This window comes from Orycteropus afer, unplaced genomic scaffold (assembly GCF_000298275.1).
Source record: "Orycteropus afer afer isolate SDZICR_OR568_19922 unplaced genomic scaffold, OryAfe1.0 scaffold00064, whole genome shotgun sequence".
NCBI lineage: Eukaryota > Metazoa > Chordata > Mammalia > Tubulidentata > Orycteropodidae > Orycteropus > Orycteropus afer.
In genome coordinates, this window is record NW_006921651.1 from 3,320,650 (window position 1) to 3,333,964 (window position 13,315).

The window sequence follows — 13,315 nt, forward strand, 5'->3', positions numbered from 1 at the left end:
ATATGTGAACTGCTGTATGAAAAGTGAGTTTACTCTGTAAATCTTCACCCAAATCCTAATTAAAAAAAAAAAAAAAAATTATTCCATCATGTGACAAACCGGGTCCCCTTCCACGGTTTTCTATCTCAGTGAAAGGCACTCTTGTCCAGCTGACACCTTCATCTCCCTCACCCTATATCCAATCTATCACCAAGTCTCCACTAAGCATCTCACCAACATGTATATTTCTCTTCACTTCCCCACCACACCCCAGTTCAGTGTTTCTTGACAGGGGTGCTACCAGCATTTACAGCAGAAAATTCTTTGCTAAGCGGAACTACTTGTACATATTAGAACATTTATGATCTTTAAGTTACACACTCCTCCCCCCAGTCATTATGACAATCTGAAACACCTCCAAACATTTTCAAACAACCCAAGGGAAGGAAGATCACTCTCAGTTAAGAACCACCGCAATAGTCTCCAAAACAAGTCAACCTATAGTCACATGGTTCCTCTACCATTAATTTTGCAAACTGCAGAAAGCTTTTCAAAATGAAAGCCTTTCAGTGGAAAGCAGAGGTACCTCATTGTTTCCAAATATCCACATTTTTCTTTCTTTCTCCATAACAGAACACCTGAATATTAGCTGGGTACACAAATACTTAGGTAGACCACACTTCGTACCTCCTTTGTAGCTAGGTGTGGCCACTTGATTGGTGGGATGTAAAATAAAGAATTGTGTTCAATCCCAGGAAGGATATGTGCCTTCCTTGCTTGCTAGAATGCTGATGTGATGGTTTAGAGCTGGAAAGCCATCTTGTGCCATGAGAAGGATGGTACAGCAACAAGATAAAGGACCCTGGGTCCCTGATAATCAAGGACTCACCATATCAGTCTTAGACTGCTTACTATTATGAGAAAACAAAATAAACTTTTATCTTATTTAAGCCACTATTGTTTGGGTTTTCACTCTTGGGCAAATCTAATCCTACCTCATACAATTTCCTACTCCTCTTTGGATAAACACAAGTCCTCAACATGGCCCCAAAGCCTGTATGTCCTAGTCCCTAATGAGCTCTCAGCTTTATGTGCTACCACACCCCCATCCTATTCTCTGCTGCAATCACCTAGGTTTCTTTCAGTCTCTGTACCCATCATACTTCCTCCTGCTACAGAGCTTTCACACATGTTTTTTGCTCATCTCTTCTTCTGGTTAACTCCTACCCAATCTTAGGTTCTTACCTCAAACATCACTTTCTCTGGGAGCCTTCTCTGACTTTTCCAACTAGATCAAACTCCCCATTTTAGGTTCTCATAGTGACAGGTACCTCTCATTCACAAAGCACTTTCTTTATGAGTTGTGATGTCATATTTGTGTGGTTACAGATACACACACACACACACACACACGTTATACATAGATACCTGTTAGATATATAGATTTATAAATTCACATACTTCTCAAAGAATGATTTTGCTTCATTCTCATGTTGATTGTAGACTAGTTCCAAGTACATATGTACAAACAGAGGATAAAAGAGTTGGGATAGCTCTGCCCGATGGCAGTCCAGAGAACATTCAATGAAGTGTTTAAGTCCACTATAGTATTCTTCATACATCGCAGGATCTCCTTGCTGGTTGTAAGCTGACAGCACAGCACTAACATCCGGCTGGTCTTCCACAGCTACACTTCCAACTGTTTAAAAAGGTAAAACAATTGGAAGAAAATGACCTGATTAACACCACGTGGCTACAGCTATTTCACTAAGGTTCTGAGTTGATGCTCAGATGTTTGTCTCTCTCCCCCCTAATATAATCGCATGGTCTTTTAACAGGATTTTCTACTTTATTTCATTCACTCAGGCCAAAACCCTGTATTTAGCTTGTCCATATCTTACAATAAAATTTGCAAACCAACAACAAAAAGATTCGATACTTTGCCTATTGTTACCGTAAACACAAATAATATAAATGATGATATGTACAAATAAAACAACTATGTCAATCTTCTCCCAAAGTTCAGTGCAAATGGCATACCTGTTTACCCCTTACCACCATAAAGCCAAGCCCTGGAGGACCGTTCCCAGCTTTTTGTGCACCCCAATTACTCTGTAACCTTCCTGTAACACATCCTACTTTGTGTTACCCTCATATGTGTACATTTATCACCCCTTCTAAAACGAAAGCATTTTAAGGGTAGGAAGGACCAAGCCTTCCTTTAAAGCTAATTAACTCAAAATTATGTGCTCAACCAATTTCAATAACCATAATTTCAAAGGCAGAAAACATGACCAAAAGAATATTTAAAAAAAAAAAAAAAAAAACTTGTAACACAGAAATACTGAATAATGGTACATCTGTCACTCTAATAAGAGTTTGGTTATTGGAAGTTTTTAGAAGTTTCAATTATATTACTGGTATGCTCTCTACTACACAAACGTTACTATTTGATTACTCAGATGCCCTGCTCTATTCATTAGTTTCTCAGTTCTGATTTAAAAATAGGCCAAGTTTCTGAAGAAAGAGGTTTTAGCAAGATAAACAACAACTTAATTCATCTATTTTATAGTTTATCAATGAAATTCTTAATTCACACTATTCAGAAAATATTCTTCACCATCACCTTTTTACATATTTATATTTATGGATATAATGCTATGAATTCATACTTTATTTCTGGCACTGCTGCAAAGATTAGGGCTCATAAATACAAATGAACAGGTTAGAGGCTCTGCACTGGATAATTTAATTCAACAGAGACTTATTGTTGGCTCAGGATCACCTTTGAGACTTTATACTGTGTATGAGATCTACTGCATGGACTTTGTGATAATAGTTGCTGAGAGGTGGTGGGGGTTCAGGTGTCAGGGATCAATGCCAACTACCACATATATATATATATATATTTGATCTTCACAATAACCCATTTATTAGAGAGAAAAAAAAAAACCCTCAACTTTAGGGAAAATAATTAGCATCACACAAGTCAAAGCAGCAGAGACAGAATCTGAACCCAAGTTTGTCCAATTCCTATTCCTAAACTAATGGTTCTGAAACTTTGCCATACATCAATAACCCTTGGAGGCACTCATTTAAAATGCAGATTCCCAGATTCCACCTCTAGAGGGTCTAATTCACTAAGCCTGAAGTATGCCCAGGAATCTCCACTTTAATAAGCATCATCAAAAAAAATTTAACACTAGTTGAGAAGAATTGGATGGTACCTGGCTACCACTGTCAGAAAAGGATCAGTGTGGGAGATCCTGGACAGAATAGGAGAAAAATGTGGATCAAAACTCAAAATCATTAAAAAAAAAAAAAAAAAAAGACCAGGCTTACTGATCTGATAGTTGTTGTTGCTGTTATGTTCTGTCAAGTCGGACCGACTCATAGCGACCCCTCTTTGGGTTTCCGAGGAAATATCACTACAGAAGTAGATTGCCCAGCCTTCCTTCCGAGGAGTAACTGGTGGGTTTGAACTGCCAGTCTTCTGGTTAGCAGTCAAGTGCCTTGACTGGGGAAAACCCCCAAGTCACCCTTTGGGCCTGGAACTGAATTCTTTCCCGTGGCTTCCAGGCAAACAATAGACAAACATATAGGATGAACATTTACATCAGGTAAGTACACCTGAGAACAATCAATCACAGGATATCAGAAGGGCACTATTTGCATAGCAAGATAGCTCAGGAGGCAGGAATACACAGGGAAGAAAGACATAGGGCGATAGCTCAGAGGGCAGGAATCCATAGGAAAGAAGGATACAGGGAAGAAGTAACTGCAGGAAGGAAGTGGGAAGAGAGTAGTTACATTATGGGCATTTCAGTCAATGTTATGAAACAAAATGTGTATGAACTGCTATATGGAAAATAAATTTGCTCTGCAAACTTTCACCCAAATCAAAATTTAAAAAAAAATAATAATAATAATGAAATTAACACTGGTGGAACTTAGCCCATACTTTGAGGAACACTACCTACACCATGTCCCATCACTCCCTGACTGATCCAAAGCCAGTCCCTTGATCTTTCTCAGTCTGTTTTCTCATCTCTAATAATTCCTACCTCACAGTAGAACTATGAGAATTAAGTTATGCACTTTAAAGTCCCTTAAAATTACGTTTAGTACGGAAATAGTGTTGATGCAGACCTGCTCAAGGCTCAGAAGCAGAAATGAGAGGAATGGGATCAAAAGCCTAAAGATTCCCGCCTCTCCGCGCCCACCTTCCCCATACAGTCCTGAGCTCAACTGCTCCCAACAGCCTGTAGCTGAAACTGACAGCTCGGGAGAGGGTTTGACTGCGCAGAAAGGGGCGGGCATGTGGCCCCAGAGGCGGGCCCAGGAAATTCAAAACAAGCCCGCAGAGGTACAGGCCTGCCAGCTCCTGCCTTCCCGGCTTGCTCCCTTCGTGCCGGCCCTGCTTTCCCGGGACTCTGCGGCTTACCTTTCACCGGAGCTGCAGGACCTGAAGTTAAACCCGAGACGGTGGCAGCCCCCGACGCGCCGGTTCCCGGAGGGTCTGGGGCTGACGGGCCAGGAGCCGAAGCGGTGACCCGGCTGAGAAGCGTGCTGGCCGCCTCGGCCCCCGTGCCGTCCGCTTCTCCTAAGGCTCCGGAGCCCGCCACTGCCTCCTCCAGTAGCCGGGCCTCGCGGCGCAGCGCCTCTTCGGCCTCGCGAAGGTTACTTTGTCGTAGGAACTGCAGCACAGCCAGCAGAGTCTGTCGGTCGTGGGGCGCACCAGCCTCCGGAGCTGCGACGGGCACCGGGGCCGCCCCCGCTGGAGCAGCGGCGGAGACAGCCACTGCGGGCTTTGGGGTCCCACCATCACCGCTGGCAGACGACGCTGCCGAAACGTTCCCGCCGCCACCGTTAGGGCCGTTGTTGGTAGGGCCACTGCCACCCTCGCCAGCGCCGTCCCCTGCTTGCGGAGGTAGCAGCGTCGGCGGTCCCTCAGGCTCTAGCTTGACCGCCACCTCCGTCTGCTCCTCCGCCAGCGCCGCCATCTTGCGGCTGAGCCACTTCGCGCCGTCAAGCGTGATTGCGTTTTCGCCACATGGGGGGCGGGGAAGGAGCATTTCACGACAGCACTGGGAAGCAATTTGCGGCAATAGGAGGAGCAAGAAAAAAGGAGAAAAGGAATAGAAGCGAAGAGCAACTTTCAAAAGTGAAAAGGCAGGAAGTATGAGGTTTGATGGCCGTCTGGTACATTTGCCTGATAATAGTTACCCTTTCATGCAGGCCAGCTATATCCGTGTACTGTGAGAGACGTTTTTACATTACATGACTCCCTTTAATTCAACAATCTTATAGTAGGGAGCCTTGGTGGCGCAGTGGTTAAGCGCTCAGCTGCGAATTGAAAGGTTGGTAAAACCTATAGTGCGGTTATACTCTGTTCTGCGGGGTCGCAATGAGTCCGATGGACTGTACCGCCATCAGTTAGAATGATAGATGTTTTACATTATACAACCTCCTTTAATTCGACAAGGATCTTTGATGGCGGAGTGCCTAAAGCATTTGACTGCTAACAAGAAGGTTTGTGGGTCAAACCCACTGGCCACTCCGCAGAAGGGAGACTGGGCAATCTACCTCCGTAAAAGTTTACAACTTCGGAAACCAAAGGGGATCATTATGAGTTGGAATCCACTGGATGGCAGTGAGTTTGGTTTTGAGTTTAAGTCAACATTCTTATAAAATACCATTTTCTCCACCTTACAGATGGTTCAGTGGAGCCCCAGAGTTTAAATGACTTGCAAAAGTCACCCAAGAAGTGAAAGTGTCAAGATTCAAATCCAGGCCCTTAAGTCAAAAGCACGTGCCATTTGTCAGAGGCAGGCCTCTGAGACACTGGAAATGTTTTATATTTTGATCTGGGTAGTGGTTTTTTTTTTTAAGCCATTTTTACTTTTCTAGAAATTAAGCTATATGCTTAGGATTTGTGAACTTTGCCACATATATGTTATGTTTCAATAAAAAAGTGTTTAAGTACCTGAATTTTGTGAAATATGTACATTCTGTATTCATGCTGTTTGTTGTCCATTATTAAAAATAAACTGCAATTTAATTCTGTACTTAAAAATAATGTGCCATTTTCAAAACATTTGGCAATGACATATCTGACAAGGCACTTACCTTTAAAATTTATAGAAAACTCCAACACCTCAACAACAAAAAGATTAACAATCCAATTAAAAAATGGGCAGAAGTCAGGAATAGACACTTCACCAAAGAGAATATTCAGGCAGCCAGCAAATACATGAGGAAATGCTCACAATCATTAGCCATCAGAGAGATGCAAATCAAAACAACAATGAGATAACATCTTATCCCAGCACTAATGGTAAAGTTCAACAAAACAGAAAATAACAAATGATGGCGAGGATGCAGAGAGATTGGGACTCTCATACACTGCTGGTGGGAATGACAAATGCTGAGTGAAATAAGTCAATCACAGAAACACAAATATAGTATTAGTTCATTATTGTAAAAAGTCAAGAAAAGGTTTATATATGGAAGGAAGCTTTCTTTGTTGGTTACCATTGAGTGGGAGGGAAAGGAAGGGAACACGGCAAAAAAAAAAAAAAAAAAATTAACCATATCACTTTAGTTTTGTGTATTTCACTGTACATATATTTCAAAAAAATGTATTTAAAAAATAATAATGTGCCATTTTCAATAGACAGGTATTGTGATAGTTGGAGTTGTGTGTCAACTTGGCTGTACCACAGTTCTGAGTGGTTTAAGCAGTTATGACGTGAGTTATTCCCATGATGAGATCGGATGTATATGTTTTGAGCAGCCAATCCATTGAAAGGGAGTTTCCCTAGGGATTTGGCCTGCTTCCAGTATATATATGGACATCCTGGGAAAAAGAGACACTCTTCTGTGGATTGGGATCCAATTGTGCTGCCTACAACTGTCCATTAGTGAACAATCCACCATTCGGCCTGAAGATCTTGGATTCATCATTCGTTGGAGTCAACAGCTGGTATACTGCCTGCCAACCTTGAGCTTGTCAGCCCCTGCAGCTGCGTGAGTCAGGAAAAGCTTCCAGCTTGACATTTGATCCAAGAACTTGGGACTTGTCAGCTTCTATAAGTGTGAGAGCCATTTTATATATATATAATATAATATTACATATATATATATATAATATTATATTATATATATGTTACTGGTTTTGCTTCTCTAGAAAACCCAGCCTAACACAGGTATATAAGGTGAACATTTACAATAGGTAGTACACTCCTTACAACAGTCAACCATGGGAGATCAGAAGGGCAGCATTTGTACAGGGAGATAGCTCAGAGGGCAGGAATGCACAGGAAAGAAGAACACAGGCAAAAGGTAACAACAAGGAGAAAGTGGGAAGAGAGCTGTTACATTATGGGCATTGCAATCTATGTCTTAGAACAAAATGTGTATGGACTGTTGAATGGAAAATGAATTTGCTCTGTAAACTTTCACCCAAATCACAATAAATAGTTATTTTTAGAAACAAATAAAAACATGCCATTTTGCAGTATGCATTCTAGGTTTTAAAACTCTGCTGCATATTTTATTTCATTTGAGCCTCACAGCTCTGTGGGATAGGTATAGATGAGGGAAGTGAACTAGGGACTTTGGGGTCATGGGTTTTGAGGTCCTATTGGCTTTTTAAATCCTTGCATACATCTTACTAGCTGAATCACCTGGAGCAAGTTACTTAACTCACCATACCTCACTTGCCTAGTTAAAAATAATAATACTTAGGTCATAGAATTGTTGTGAGGATTAAACAAAGTAATGTATATATGATACCTGTTGCTAATTGCCATCAAGTTGATTCTACTCATGGCGATCCTATGTGCTCCATGGTGTTTTCAAGGCTGTGACTTTTGGAGGCAGATCACTGGGCCTGTCTTTTCAGGTGCCTTTGGGTGGGTTTGAACCCCTAGCCTTTCAGCTAGTAGTCGAGCACTTAACTGTTTGTGCCACTGTCTTAGGCTGGGTTCTCTAGAGAAGCAAAACCAATAAAGCTTAGAGAAAGAAAGAGAGAAATTTATCTTAGGAAAATGGTTCACACACTTATAGAAGCTAGTAAGTCCTAAGTTCTTGGATCAAACGTCCAGCTGGAGGCATTTCCCAGCTCATGCAGCTGCAGGGGCTGACAAGCTCAAGGTTGGCAGGCAGTATACAAGCTGTTGAATCCAACAAATGACGAATTGTGGATTGTTCACTCACGGACAATTGTAGGCAGCATAATAGGATTCCAATCCACAGAAGAGTGTCTCTTTCTCCCAGGATGTCCATAAATATATTGGAAGCAGGCCACACCCCTAGGGAAACTCCCTTTCAACGGATTGTCTGCTCAAAACATATACATCCAATCTCATTATGGGAATAACCCACATCACAACTGCTTAAACCACTCAGAACTGTGGTGCAGCCAAGTTGACACACAACTCCAACTATAACAGCCACCAAGGGTCTCCATGTGATACCCAACACATAATAAATAAACCTGTTTTTATGGCATTGATTCCAACTCATAGTGACCCCATAGGGTTTCCAAAGCTATAATCTTTACAGAAGCAGACTGCCACATCTCTCTCCCGAGACCAGCTGGTAGATTCAAACCACTGACCTTTCAGTTAGCAGCCAAGCATTTAAACTATTGTGCCGCCAGGGTTCATACATAATAACATAGTCTTGGTTATTTTTGGGAGTTCTGGTGGTGTAGTGCGTAAGGCATTTGACTGCTAACCAGAAGGCTGGCGGTTCAAACCCACCAGCCCCTCCTCAGAAGGAAGGTTGGGCAGTCTACTTCTGCAGTGATACCGCCTCGGAAACCCAAGGAGGGGTCCCTATGAGTCAGATCCAACTCAATGGCAGTGAGTTTGGTTTTTTGGTCTGGTGACATGGTGCCAAAGGTATTTGACTGATAACCAGAAAGCTAACGGTTCAAACCCACCAGCCACTCCTTGGAAGGAACATTGGGCAGTCTACTTCCATTACTTCAATTTAAAAGGTATTCTGCAAATGTTTAATCGAGAAAGCCCAGTGATGATCTTCAGGATATTATCTAAGGCTTGAGATACAAAACAAATCTAATTGGATGTTTGAAGTAGGAGTAAGAGACATGAGTGTAAAAAGAAGAGAGCCATGAGCAATAATTAGTTAACACTGGCCAAGAGAGAGAAACCTAAATCTGATGGTAGACCATTGTGAGATGGGGAGAATTCAGCCTTTTCCTCAAGACCATTCAACTTCCATTGTTCTGATTCAGGACTCACTAGCTAACTTGATTATTAGTTTCCAGGCATCAGATGGGAGATGCTATGAGTAATAAGCCAAAGTATACTTACTGGAAAGATGTTTGCATTGTGAATAATAAATTAACATTCTGATATATCCATTCACCTCATGTATCAGGTCCTGGGAACTGGATCCACCTGAACCCAAATACTGGGTCTCACAAAAATACAGCTACCCCCTACACCCCAACCCTGTGAGGTCTACTTCCTCCTTGGCTTTATCTCTTAACTTCCAAAAGGTCTAGGTTGGGATTTCTGCCAGGTTACTTACTCCAAGTGCAGTGATTTTTCTGATACACCACAATAACAATAAATTTATGTCTACAGAGCCCATTTTTATTTTTTTTCTCTTTTCCGTTCCTCCCTGTCCTCTACTCCCATTGTCTTCCTACTCTCTTTCTGGAGGCTTTGAGAAGACTGGTGTCCAATTTCCCCACATTCTCACTAGCATCTGAATTTTGAATTATAAATAGAAAGCTTTTTACCCAGGTTAAAGAGGACTTCACCCATATTCTAACAGGAGACAGTATGGTTGTTTTTGGGGTTTTTTGTTTTGTTTTTTGGTCTAATCAGTTTGGGATTTAATCTTGTATATGATTTGAATATAGATCTAACTCTCTTTTTCAAATGTTTTTCAGAAGTTCCATCACCTCAAGTTTAGCAATTTACTAAAAGTACTCACAAAACTCAGTAGCTGGTTATACTTGTGGTTAAGGATTTTACAGCAAAGGATACAGAGCAAAAGCAGCAGGAAAACAATATGCATTGGCAGAGTGCAGAGAGGCCAGGCACAGGCCTTTGCATGTTTTCCATCAGGGCCACCCAGAATGAGCTTTTTCTCTAGCAGCAAACTACAAGGACTGATGTATGTCTCTGCCCAGAGAAGCCTCTTTGAATTTCAGGTTCTGAATCTTTTGTGGTTCTTTTATGGTTCTGATCATTTGAGGAAGAGCTCTGGTGGCATAATCATTAAGGCACTTGGCTGGTAACCAAAAGGTTACTGGTTTGAACCCAGCAGCTGCTCTGCAGGAGGAGAAAGATGAGGCAATCAACTTCCATAAAGATTTACAGCTGTGGAAACCCAATGGGGGTCACTTTGAGTCAGAATCGACTCAATGGCAGTGGGTTTGGGTTTTCGGGTCATGTGAGGAGGAGCTCTGATGGTGTAGTGGTTAAGGCACTTGACTGCTAACAAAAAGTTCGGTGGTTTGAACCCAGCAGTTGATCCACAAAAGAAAGAGGAAGCAGTCCACTTCCATAAAGATTTACAGCCTTGGAACCCCAATAGGGGTCAGTATGAATTGGAATTGACTTGATGGCAGACAGCTTGGTTTTGGTTTTGGTCATATGAGGGATTTCCTAGGTGGTATAGACAGTTAATGCTATTGGCTGCTAACTGAAAAGTTGGCATTTCAGGTCCACCCAGTGGCAGTTTGGAAGAAAGACCTAGCAATTAGCAATCTACTTTTGAAAAATCAGCCATTGAAAACTCTGGAGGATGATTCTGTTCTGACCCACATGGGGTCGCCATTAGTCTGAATGACTCAACAGCATCTGGCTTTTCATCACGAGAGGTAGATCTTGCTATGCAGCCAGCCATGGCAACTGAAGCTAAAGAGCCCAACAATAAACCAGGTGCGAGAAAGTCATCGATCTTAGTGCAAAGCAACCTGACAGTCTAGGACAGCATGGTCCATTGCTTCAGGTGTGTACAACAAAACCATCAATCACTGACTGTCCTGGTTACCTAGTGCCACTCTAACAGAAGATACCACAAATGGGATGGCCTTAACAAACAGGAATTTATTCTTACAATTTGAAGGCTTTAAGTCCAAAGTGTCAGGCTCTAGGGGCTGTGTGAAAGCCCCTCGACCTTGGGCTTTAGCTCTGCCCCTTGCTCCCAGCTCACTGAAGCTAGAGGCATCTCTTCACTCAGGCAGCTAGTGGCTGCTGAGGCTAATAAGCCCAAGGTCGACAAATAAAATTGCACAGTCCTGATGTTACCAAACTACATGGCAGGTCATTGATTCAAGTGCATTGTAAGTCCCAAGGTCGGCAGAGCATGGCAGGCTGTTGAACAACAACATGGCTATGTGCAGGGTCCAAGCATGCCATAAGCTAGAGAACATTCCCCAAGGCTTCTCCTTTTATACAGGAAGCAGACCACATCCCTAAGGCAGCTACTCATCTGCTCACAGTATATTCCACCATGGAGTTGATTACCAGTCTCATCATGGGGAATACTACATCCAGCTGCCCAGCCACTCAACCAGGCCCAGCCAAGTTGACACACAAACTTAACCACCACACTAACATAAAAACATCCCAAGGGCCATATTCCCAGGGTTTGACAAAGGGTTAGTCATGGTTCCAAATTCCCTTGGAGACAGCAAGGAAAAAGCAACCAGACCTGCTGTGTTAACTCTATTCCCACAAAATAACTAATGATTTTTTCAAGATATGCAATTCTTGATTGCTTTTTTTTTTTTTTAATTTGGGGGCTTCCAATATTTCATGTTTTCCACATAACTATTAATATTTTCATATTTACTACTTCAAAATTATGTAAATAAAATTCACACAAAATGCACTACAGACTTGAATAAAAAAATCTGTCTTTGCCCCAGTGATTTGAGATGCCCCTTGTATTGTGCCATTCCATATGGTCTTGCATCTATTTCTAGATTTTCTATTTCTGGTTTGTACACACAATGTTTTAATTTGACAGACTTTACAGAGTATTTAAACGAGCTCTGGTGGTGTAGTGGTTAAAGTTTTTGGCTGCTAACCAAAGAAAGGTCGGTGTTCAAACCCACCAGCTGTTCCACAAAAGAAAGATGAGTCAGTCTGCTTCTTTAAAGATTTACAACCTTGGAAACACAATGGGGTCAGCATGAGTTGGAACCGACTCAAGGGTGGTGAGTTTGGTTTGCTTTCATAGTGTATTCAATGTTTAGTAGGGCTTGTCCATCCCTGTAGTTTTTCTTTTGTAGTGGTTCACTGGCTGTTCTTTCTTTCTTTCTTTTTAATTTTTATTGTGATTTGGGTGAAAGTTTACAGAGCAAATTCATTTTCCATACAGCAGTTTATATACATTTTGCTTCATGACATTGACCAAAATTCCCCACAATGTAACAGCTCTCTTTCCACTTCCTCGCTGCAGCCATCTCTTCCTTGTGACCTTCTTTCCTGTGTATTCCTGCCTCCTGAGCTGTCTCCCTGTGCAAATACTGCCCTCCTGTTGTCCCATGCTAAATTGTTCTAAGGAGTATATCTACCTGATGTAAATGTTCACCTTATATGCCTGTCTGTGGTTTGGCTGGAAGCCACTGGAATGAGTTCAGTTTCAGGCCTGAAGGGTAACCAGGGGCCATAGTCTCAGAGGGTCTCACCAGGCTTTATCAGACCAGTAAACCTGGTCTTTTTTATGATTTTGAGTTTTGTTCCACATTGTTCTCCAGCTCTATCCAGGACCTCCTGCAATGATCTCGGACCTCCTGCAATGATCTCTTTCTGAGTGGTTGACAGTGGTAGCCGGTCACCATCTAGTTCTTTTGGTTTCATGGTCATGTAGGCTGAGGTTCGCATGGTCCACTAGTTCTTTGAACTAATTATTTCCATGCATCTTTGGTTTTCTTCATTCTTCTTTGCTCTGGATGAGGACAGACCCATTGTTGCATCTAGATGGCCACTTGCAAGCTTGTAAGACCCCAGTCTCTAGATGGTCCAGAGCCCACAGGTCCAACAACTTTCTCCATTCGAGTGGTTGACTGTGCCTGAGAAGTTATCATAATTTATCATAATCATAAGAAGTATCATAATTCCATGAAATGGACACTCGTACAGCATATTCAAATACATATGTAGAAATAACATCATGGTTACATTTACTGGCTATTCTTGCAAGGTTATTTTTTCTTATGGAGTTATGCATCAACTTGTCTTTTTCCATAAAAAAACCTTTTTTCTACCTGGCTTTTGAACATGGGAATTCTTCAGGGTCATCTTCTCTCTCTGCATTTTTCCCTCTAGATGATCTCACT

The 13,315-nt window shown here is 42.0% G+C and overlaps 1 protein-coding gene across 1 annotated transcript in view; it reads right to left on the bottom strand.

Moving 5' to 3' along the window:
• TAF5 (TATA-box binding protein associated factor 5) overlaps positions 1 to 4,985 on the bottom strand; it is a 25,505-nt gene extending 20,520 nt beyond the window's left edge. Inside the window, exons 1-2 of the mRNA XM_007939878.2 lie at positions 4,424 to 4,985; positions 1,441 to 1,678 (exon numbers count right to left, since the gene is read on the bottom strand). Of these exons, the coding sequence (XP_007938069.1) occupies positions 1,441 to 1,678; positions 4,424 to 4,982 (797 nt within the window). The 5' untranslated portion in view covers positions 4,983 to 4,985. The remainder of the gene's footprint in view (positions 1 to 1,440; positions 1,679 to 4,423) is intronic.
• Between the last annotated feature and the right edge of the window lie 8,330 nt (positions 4,986 to 13,315).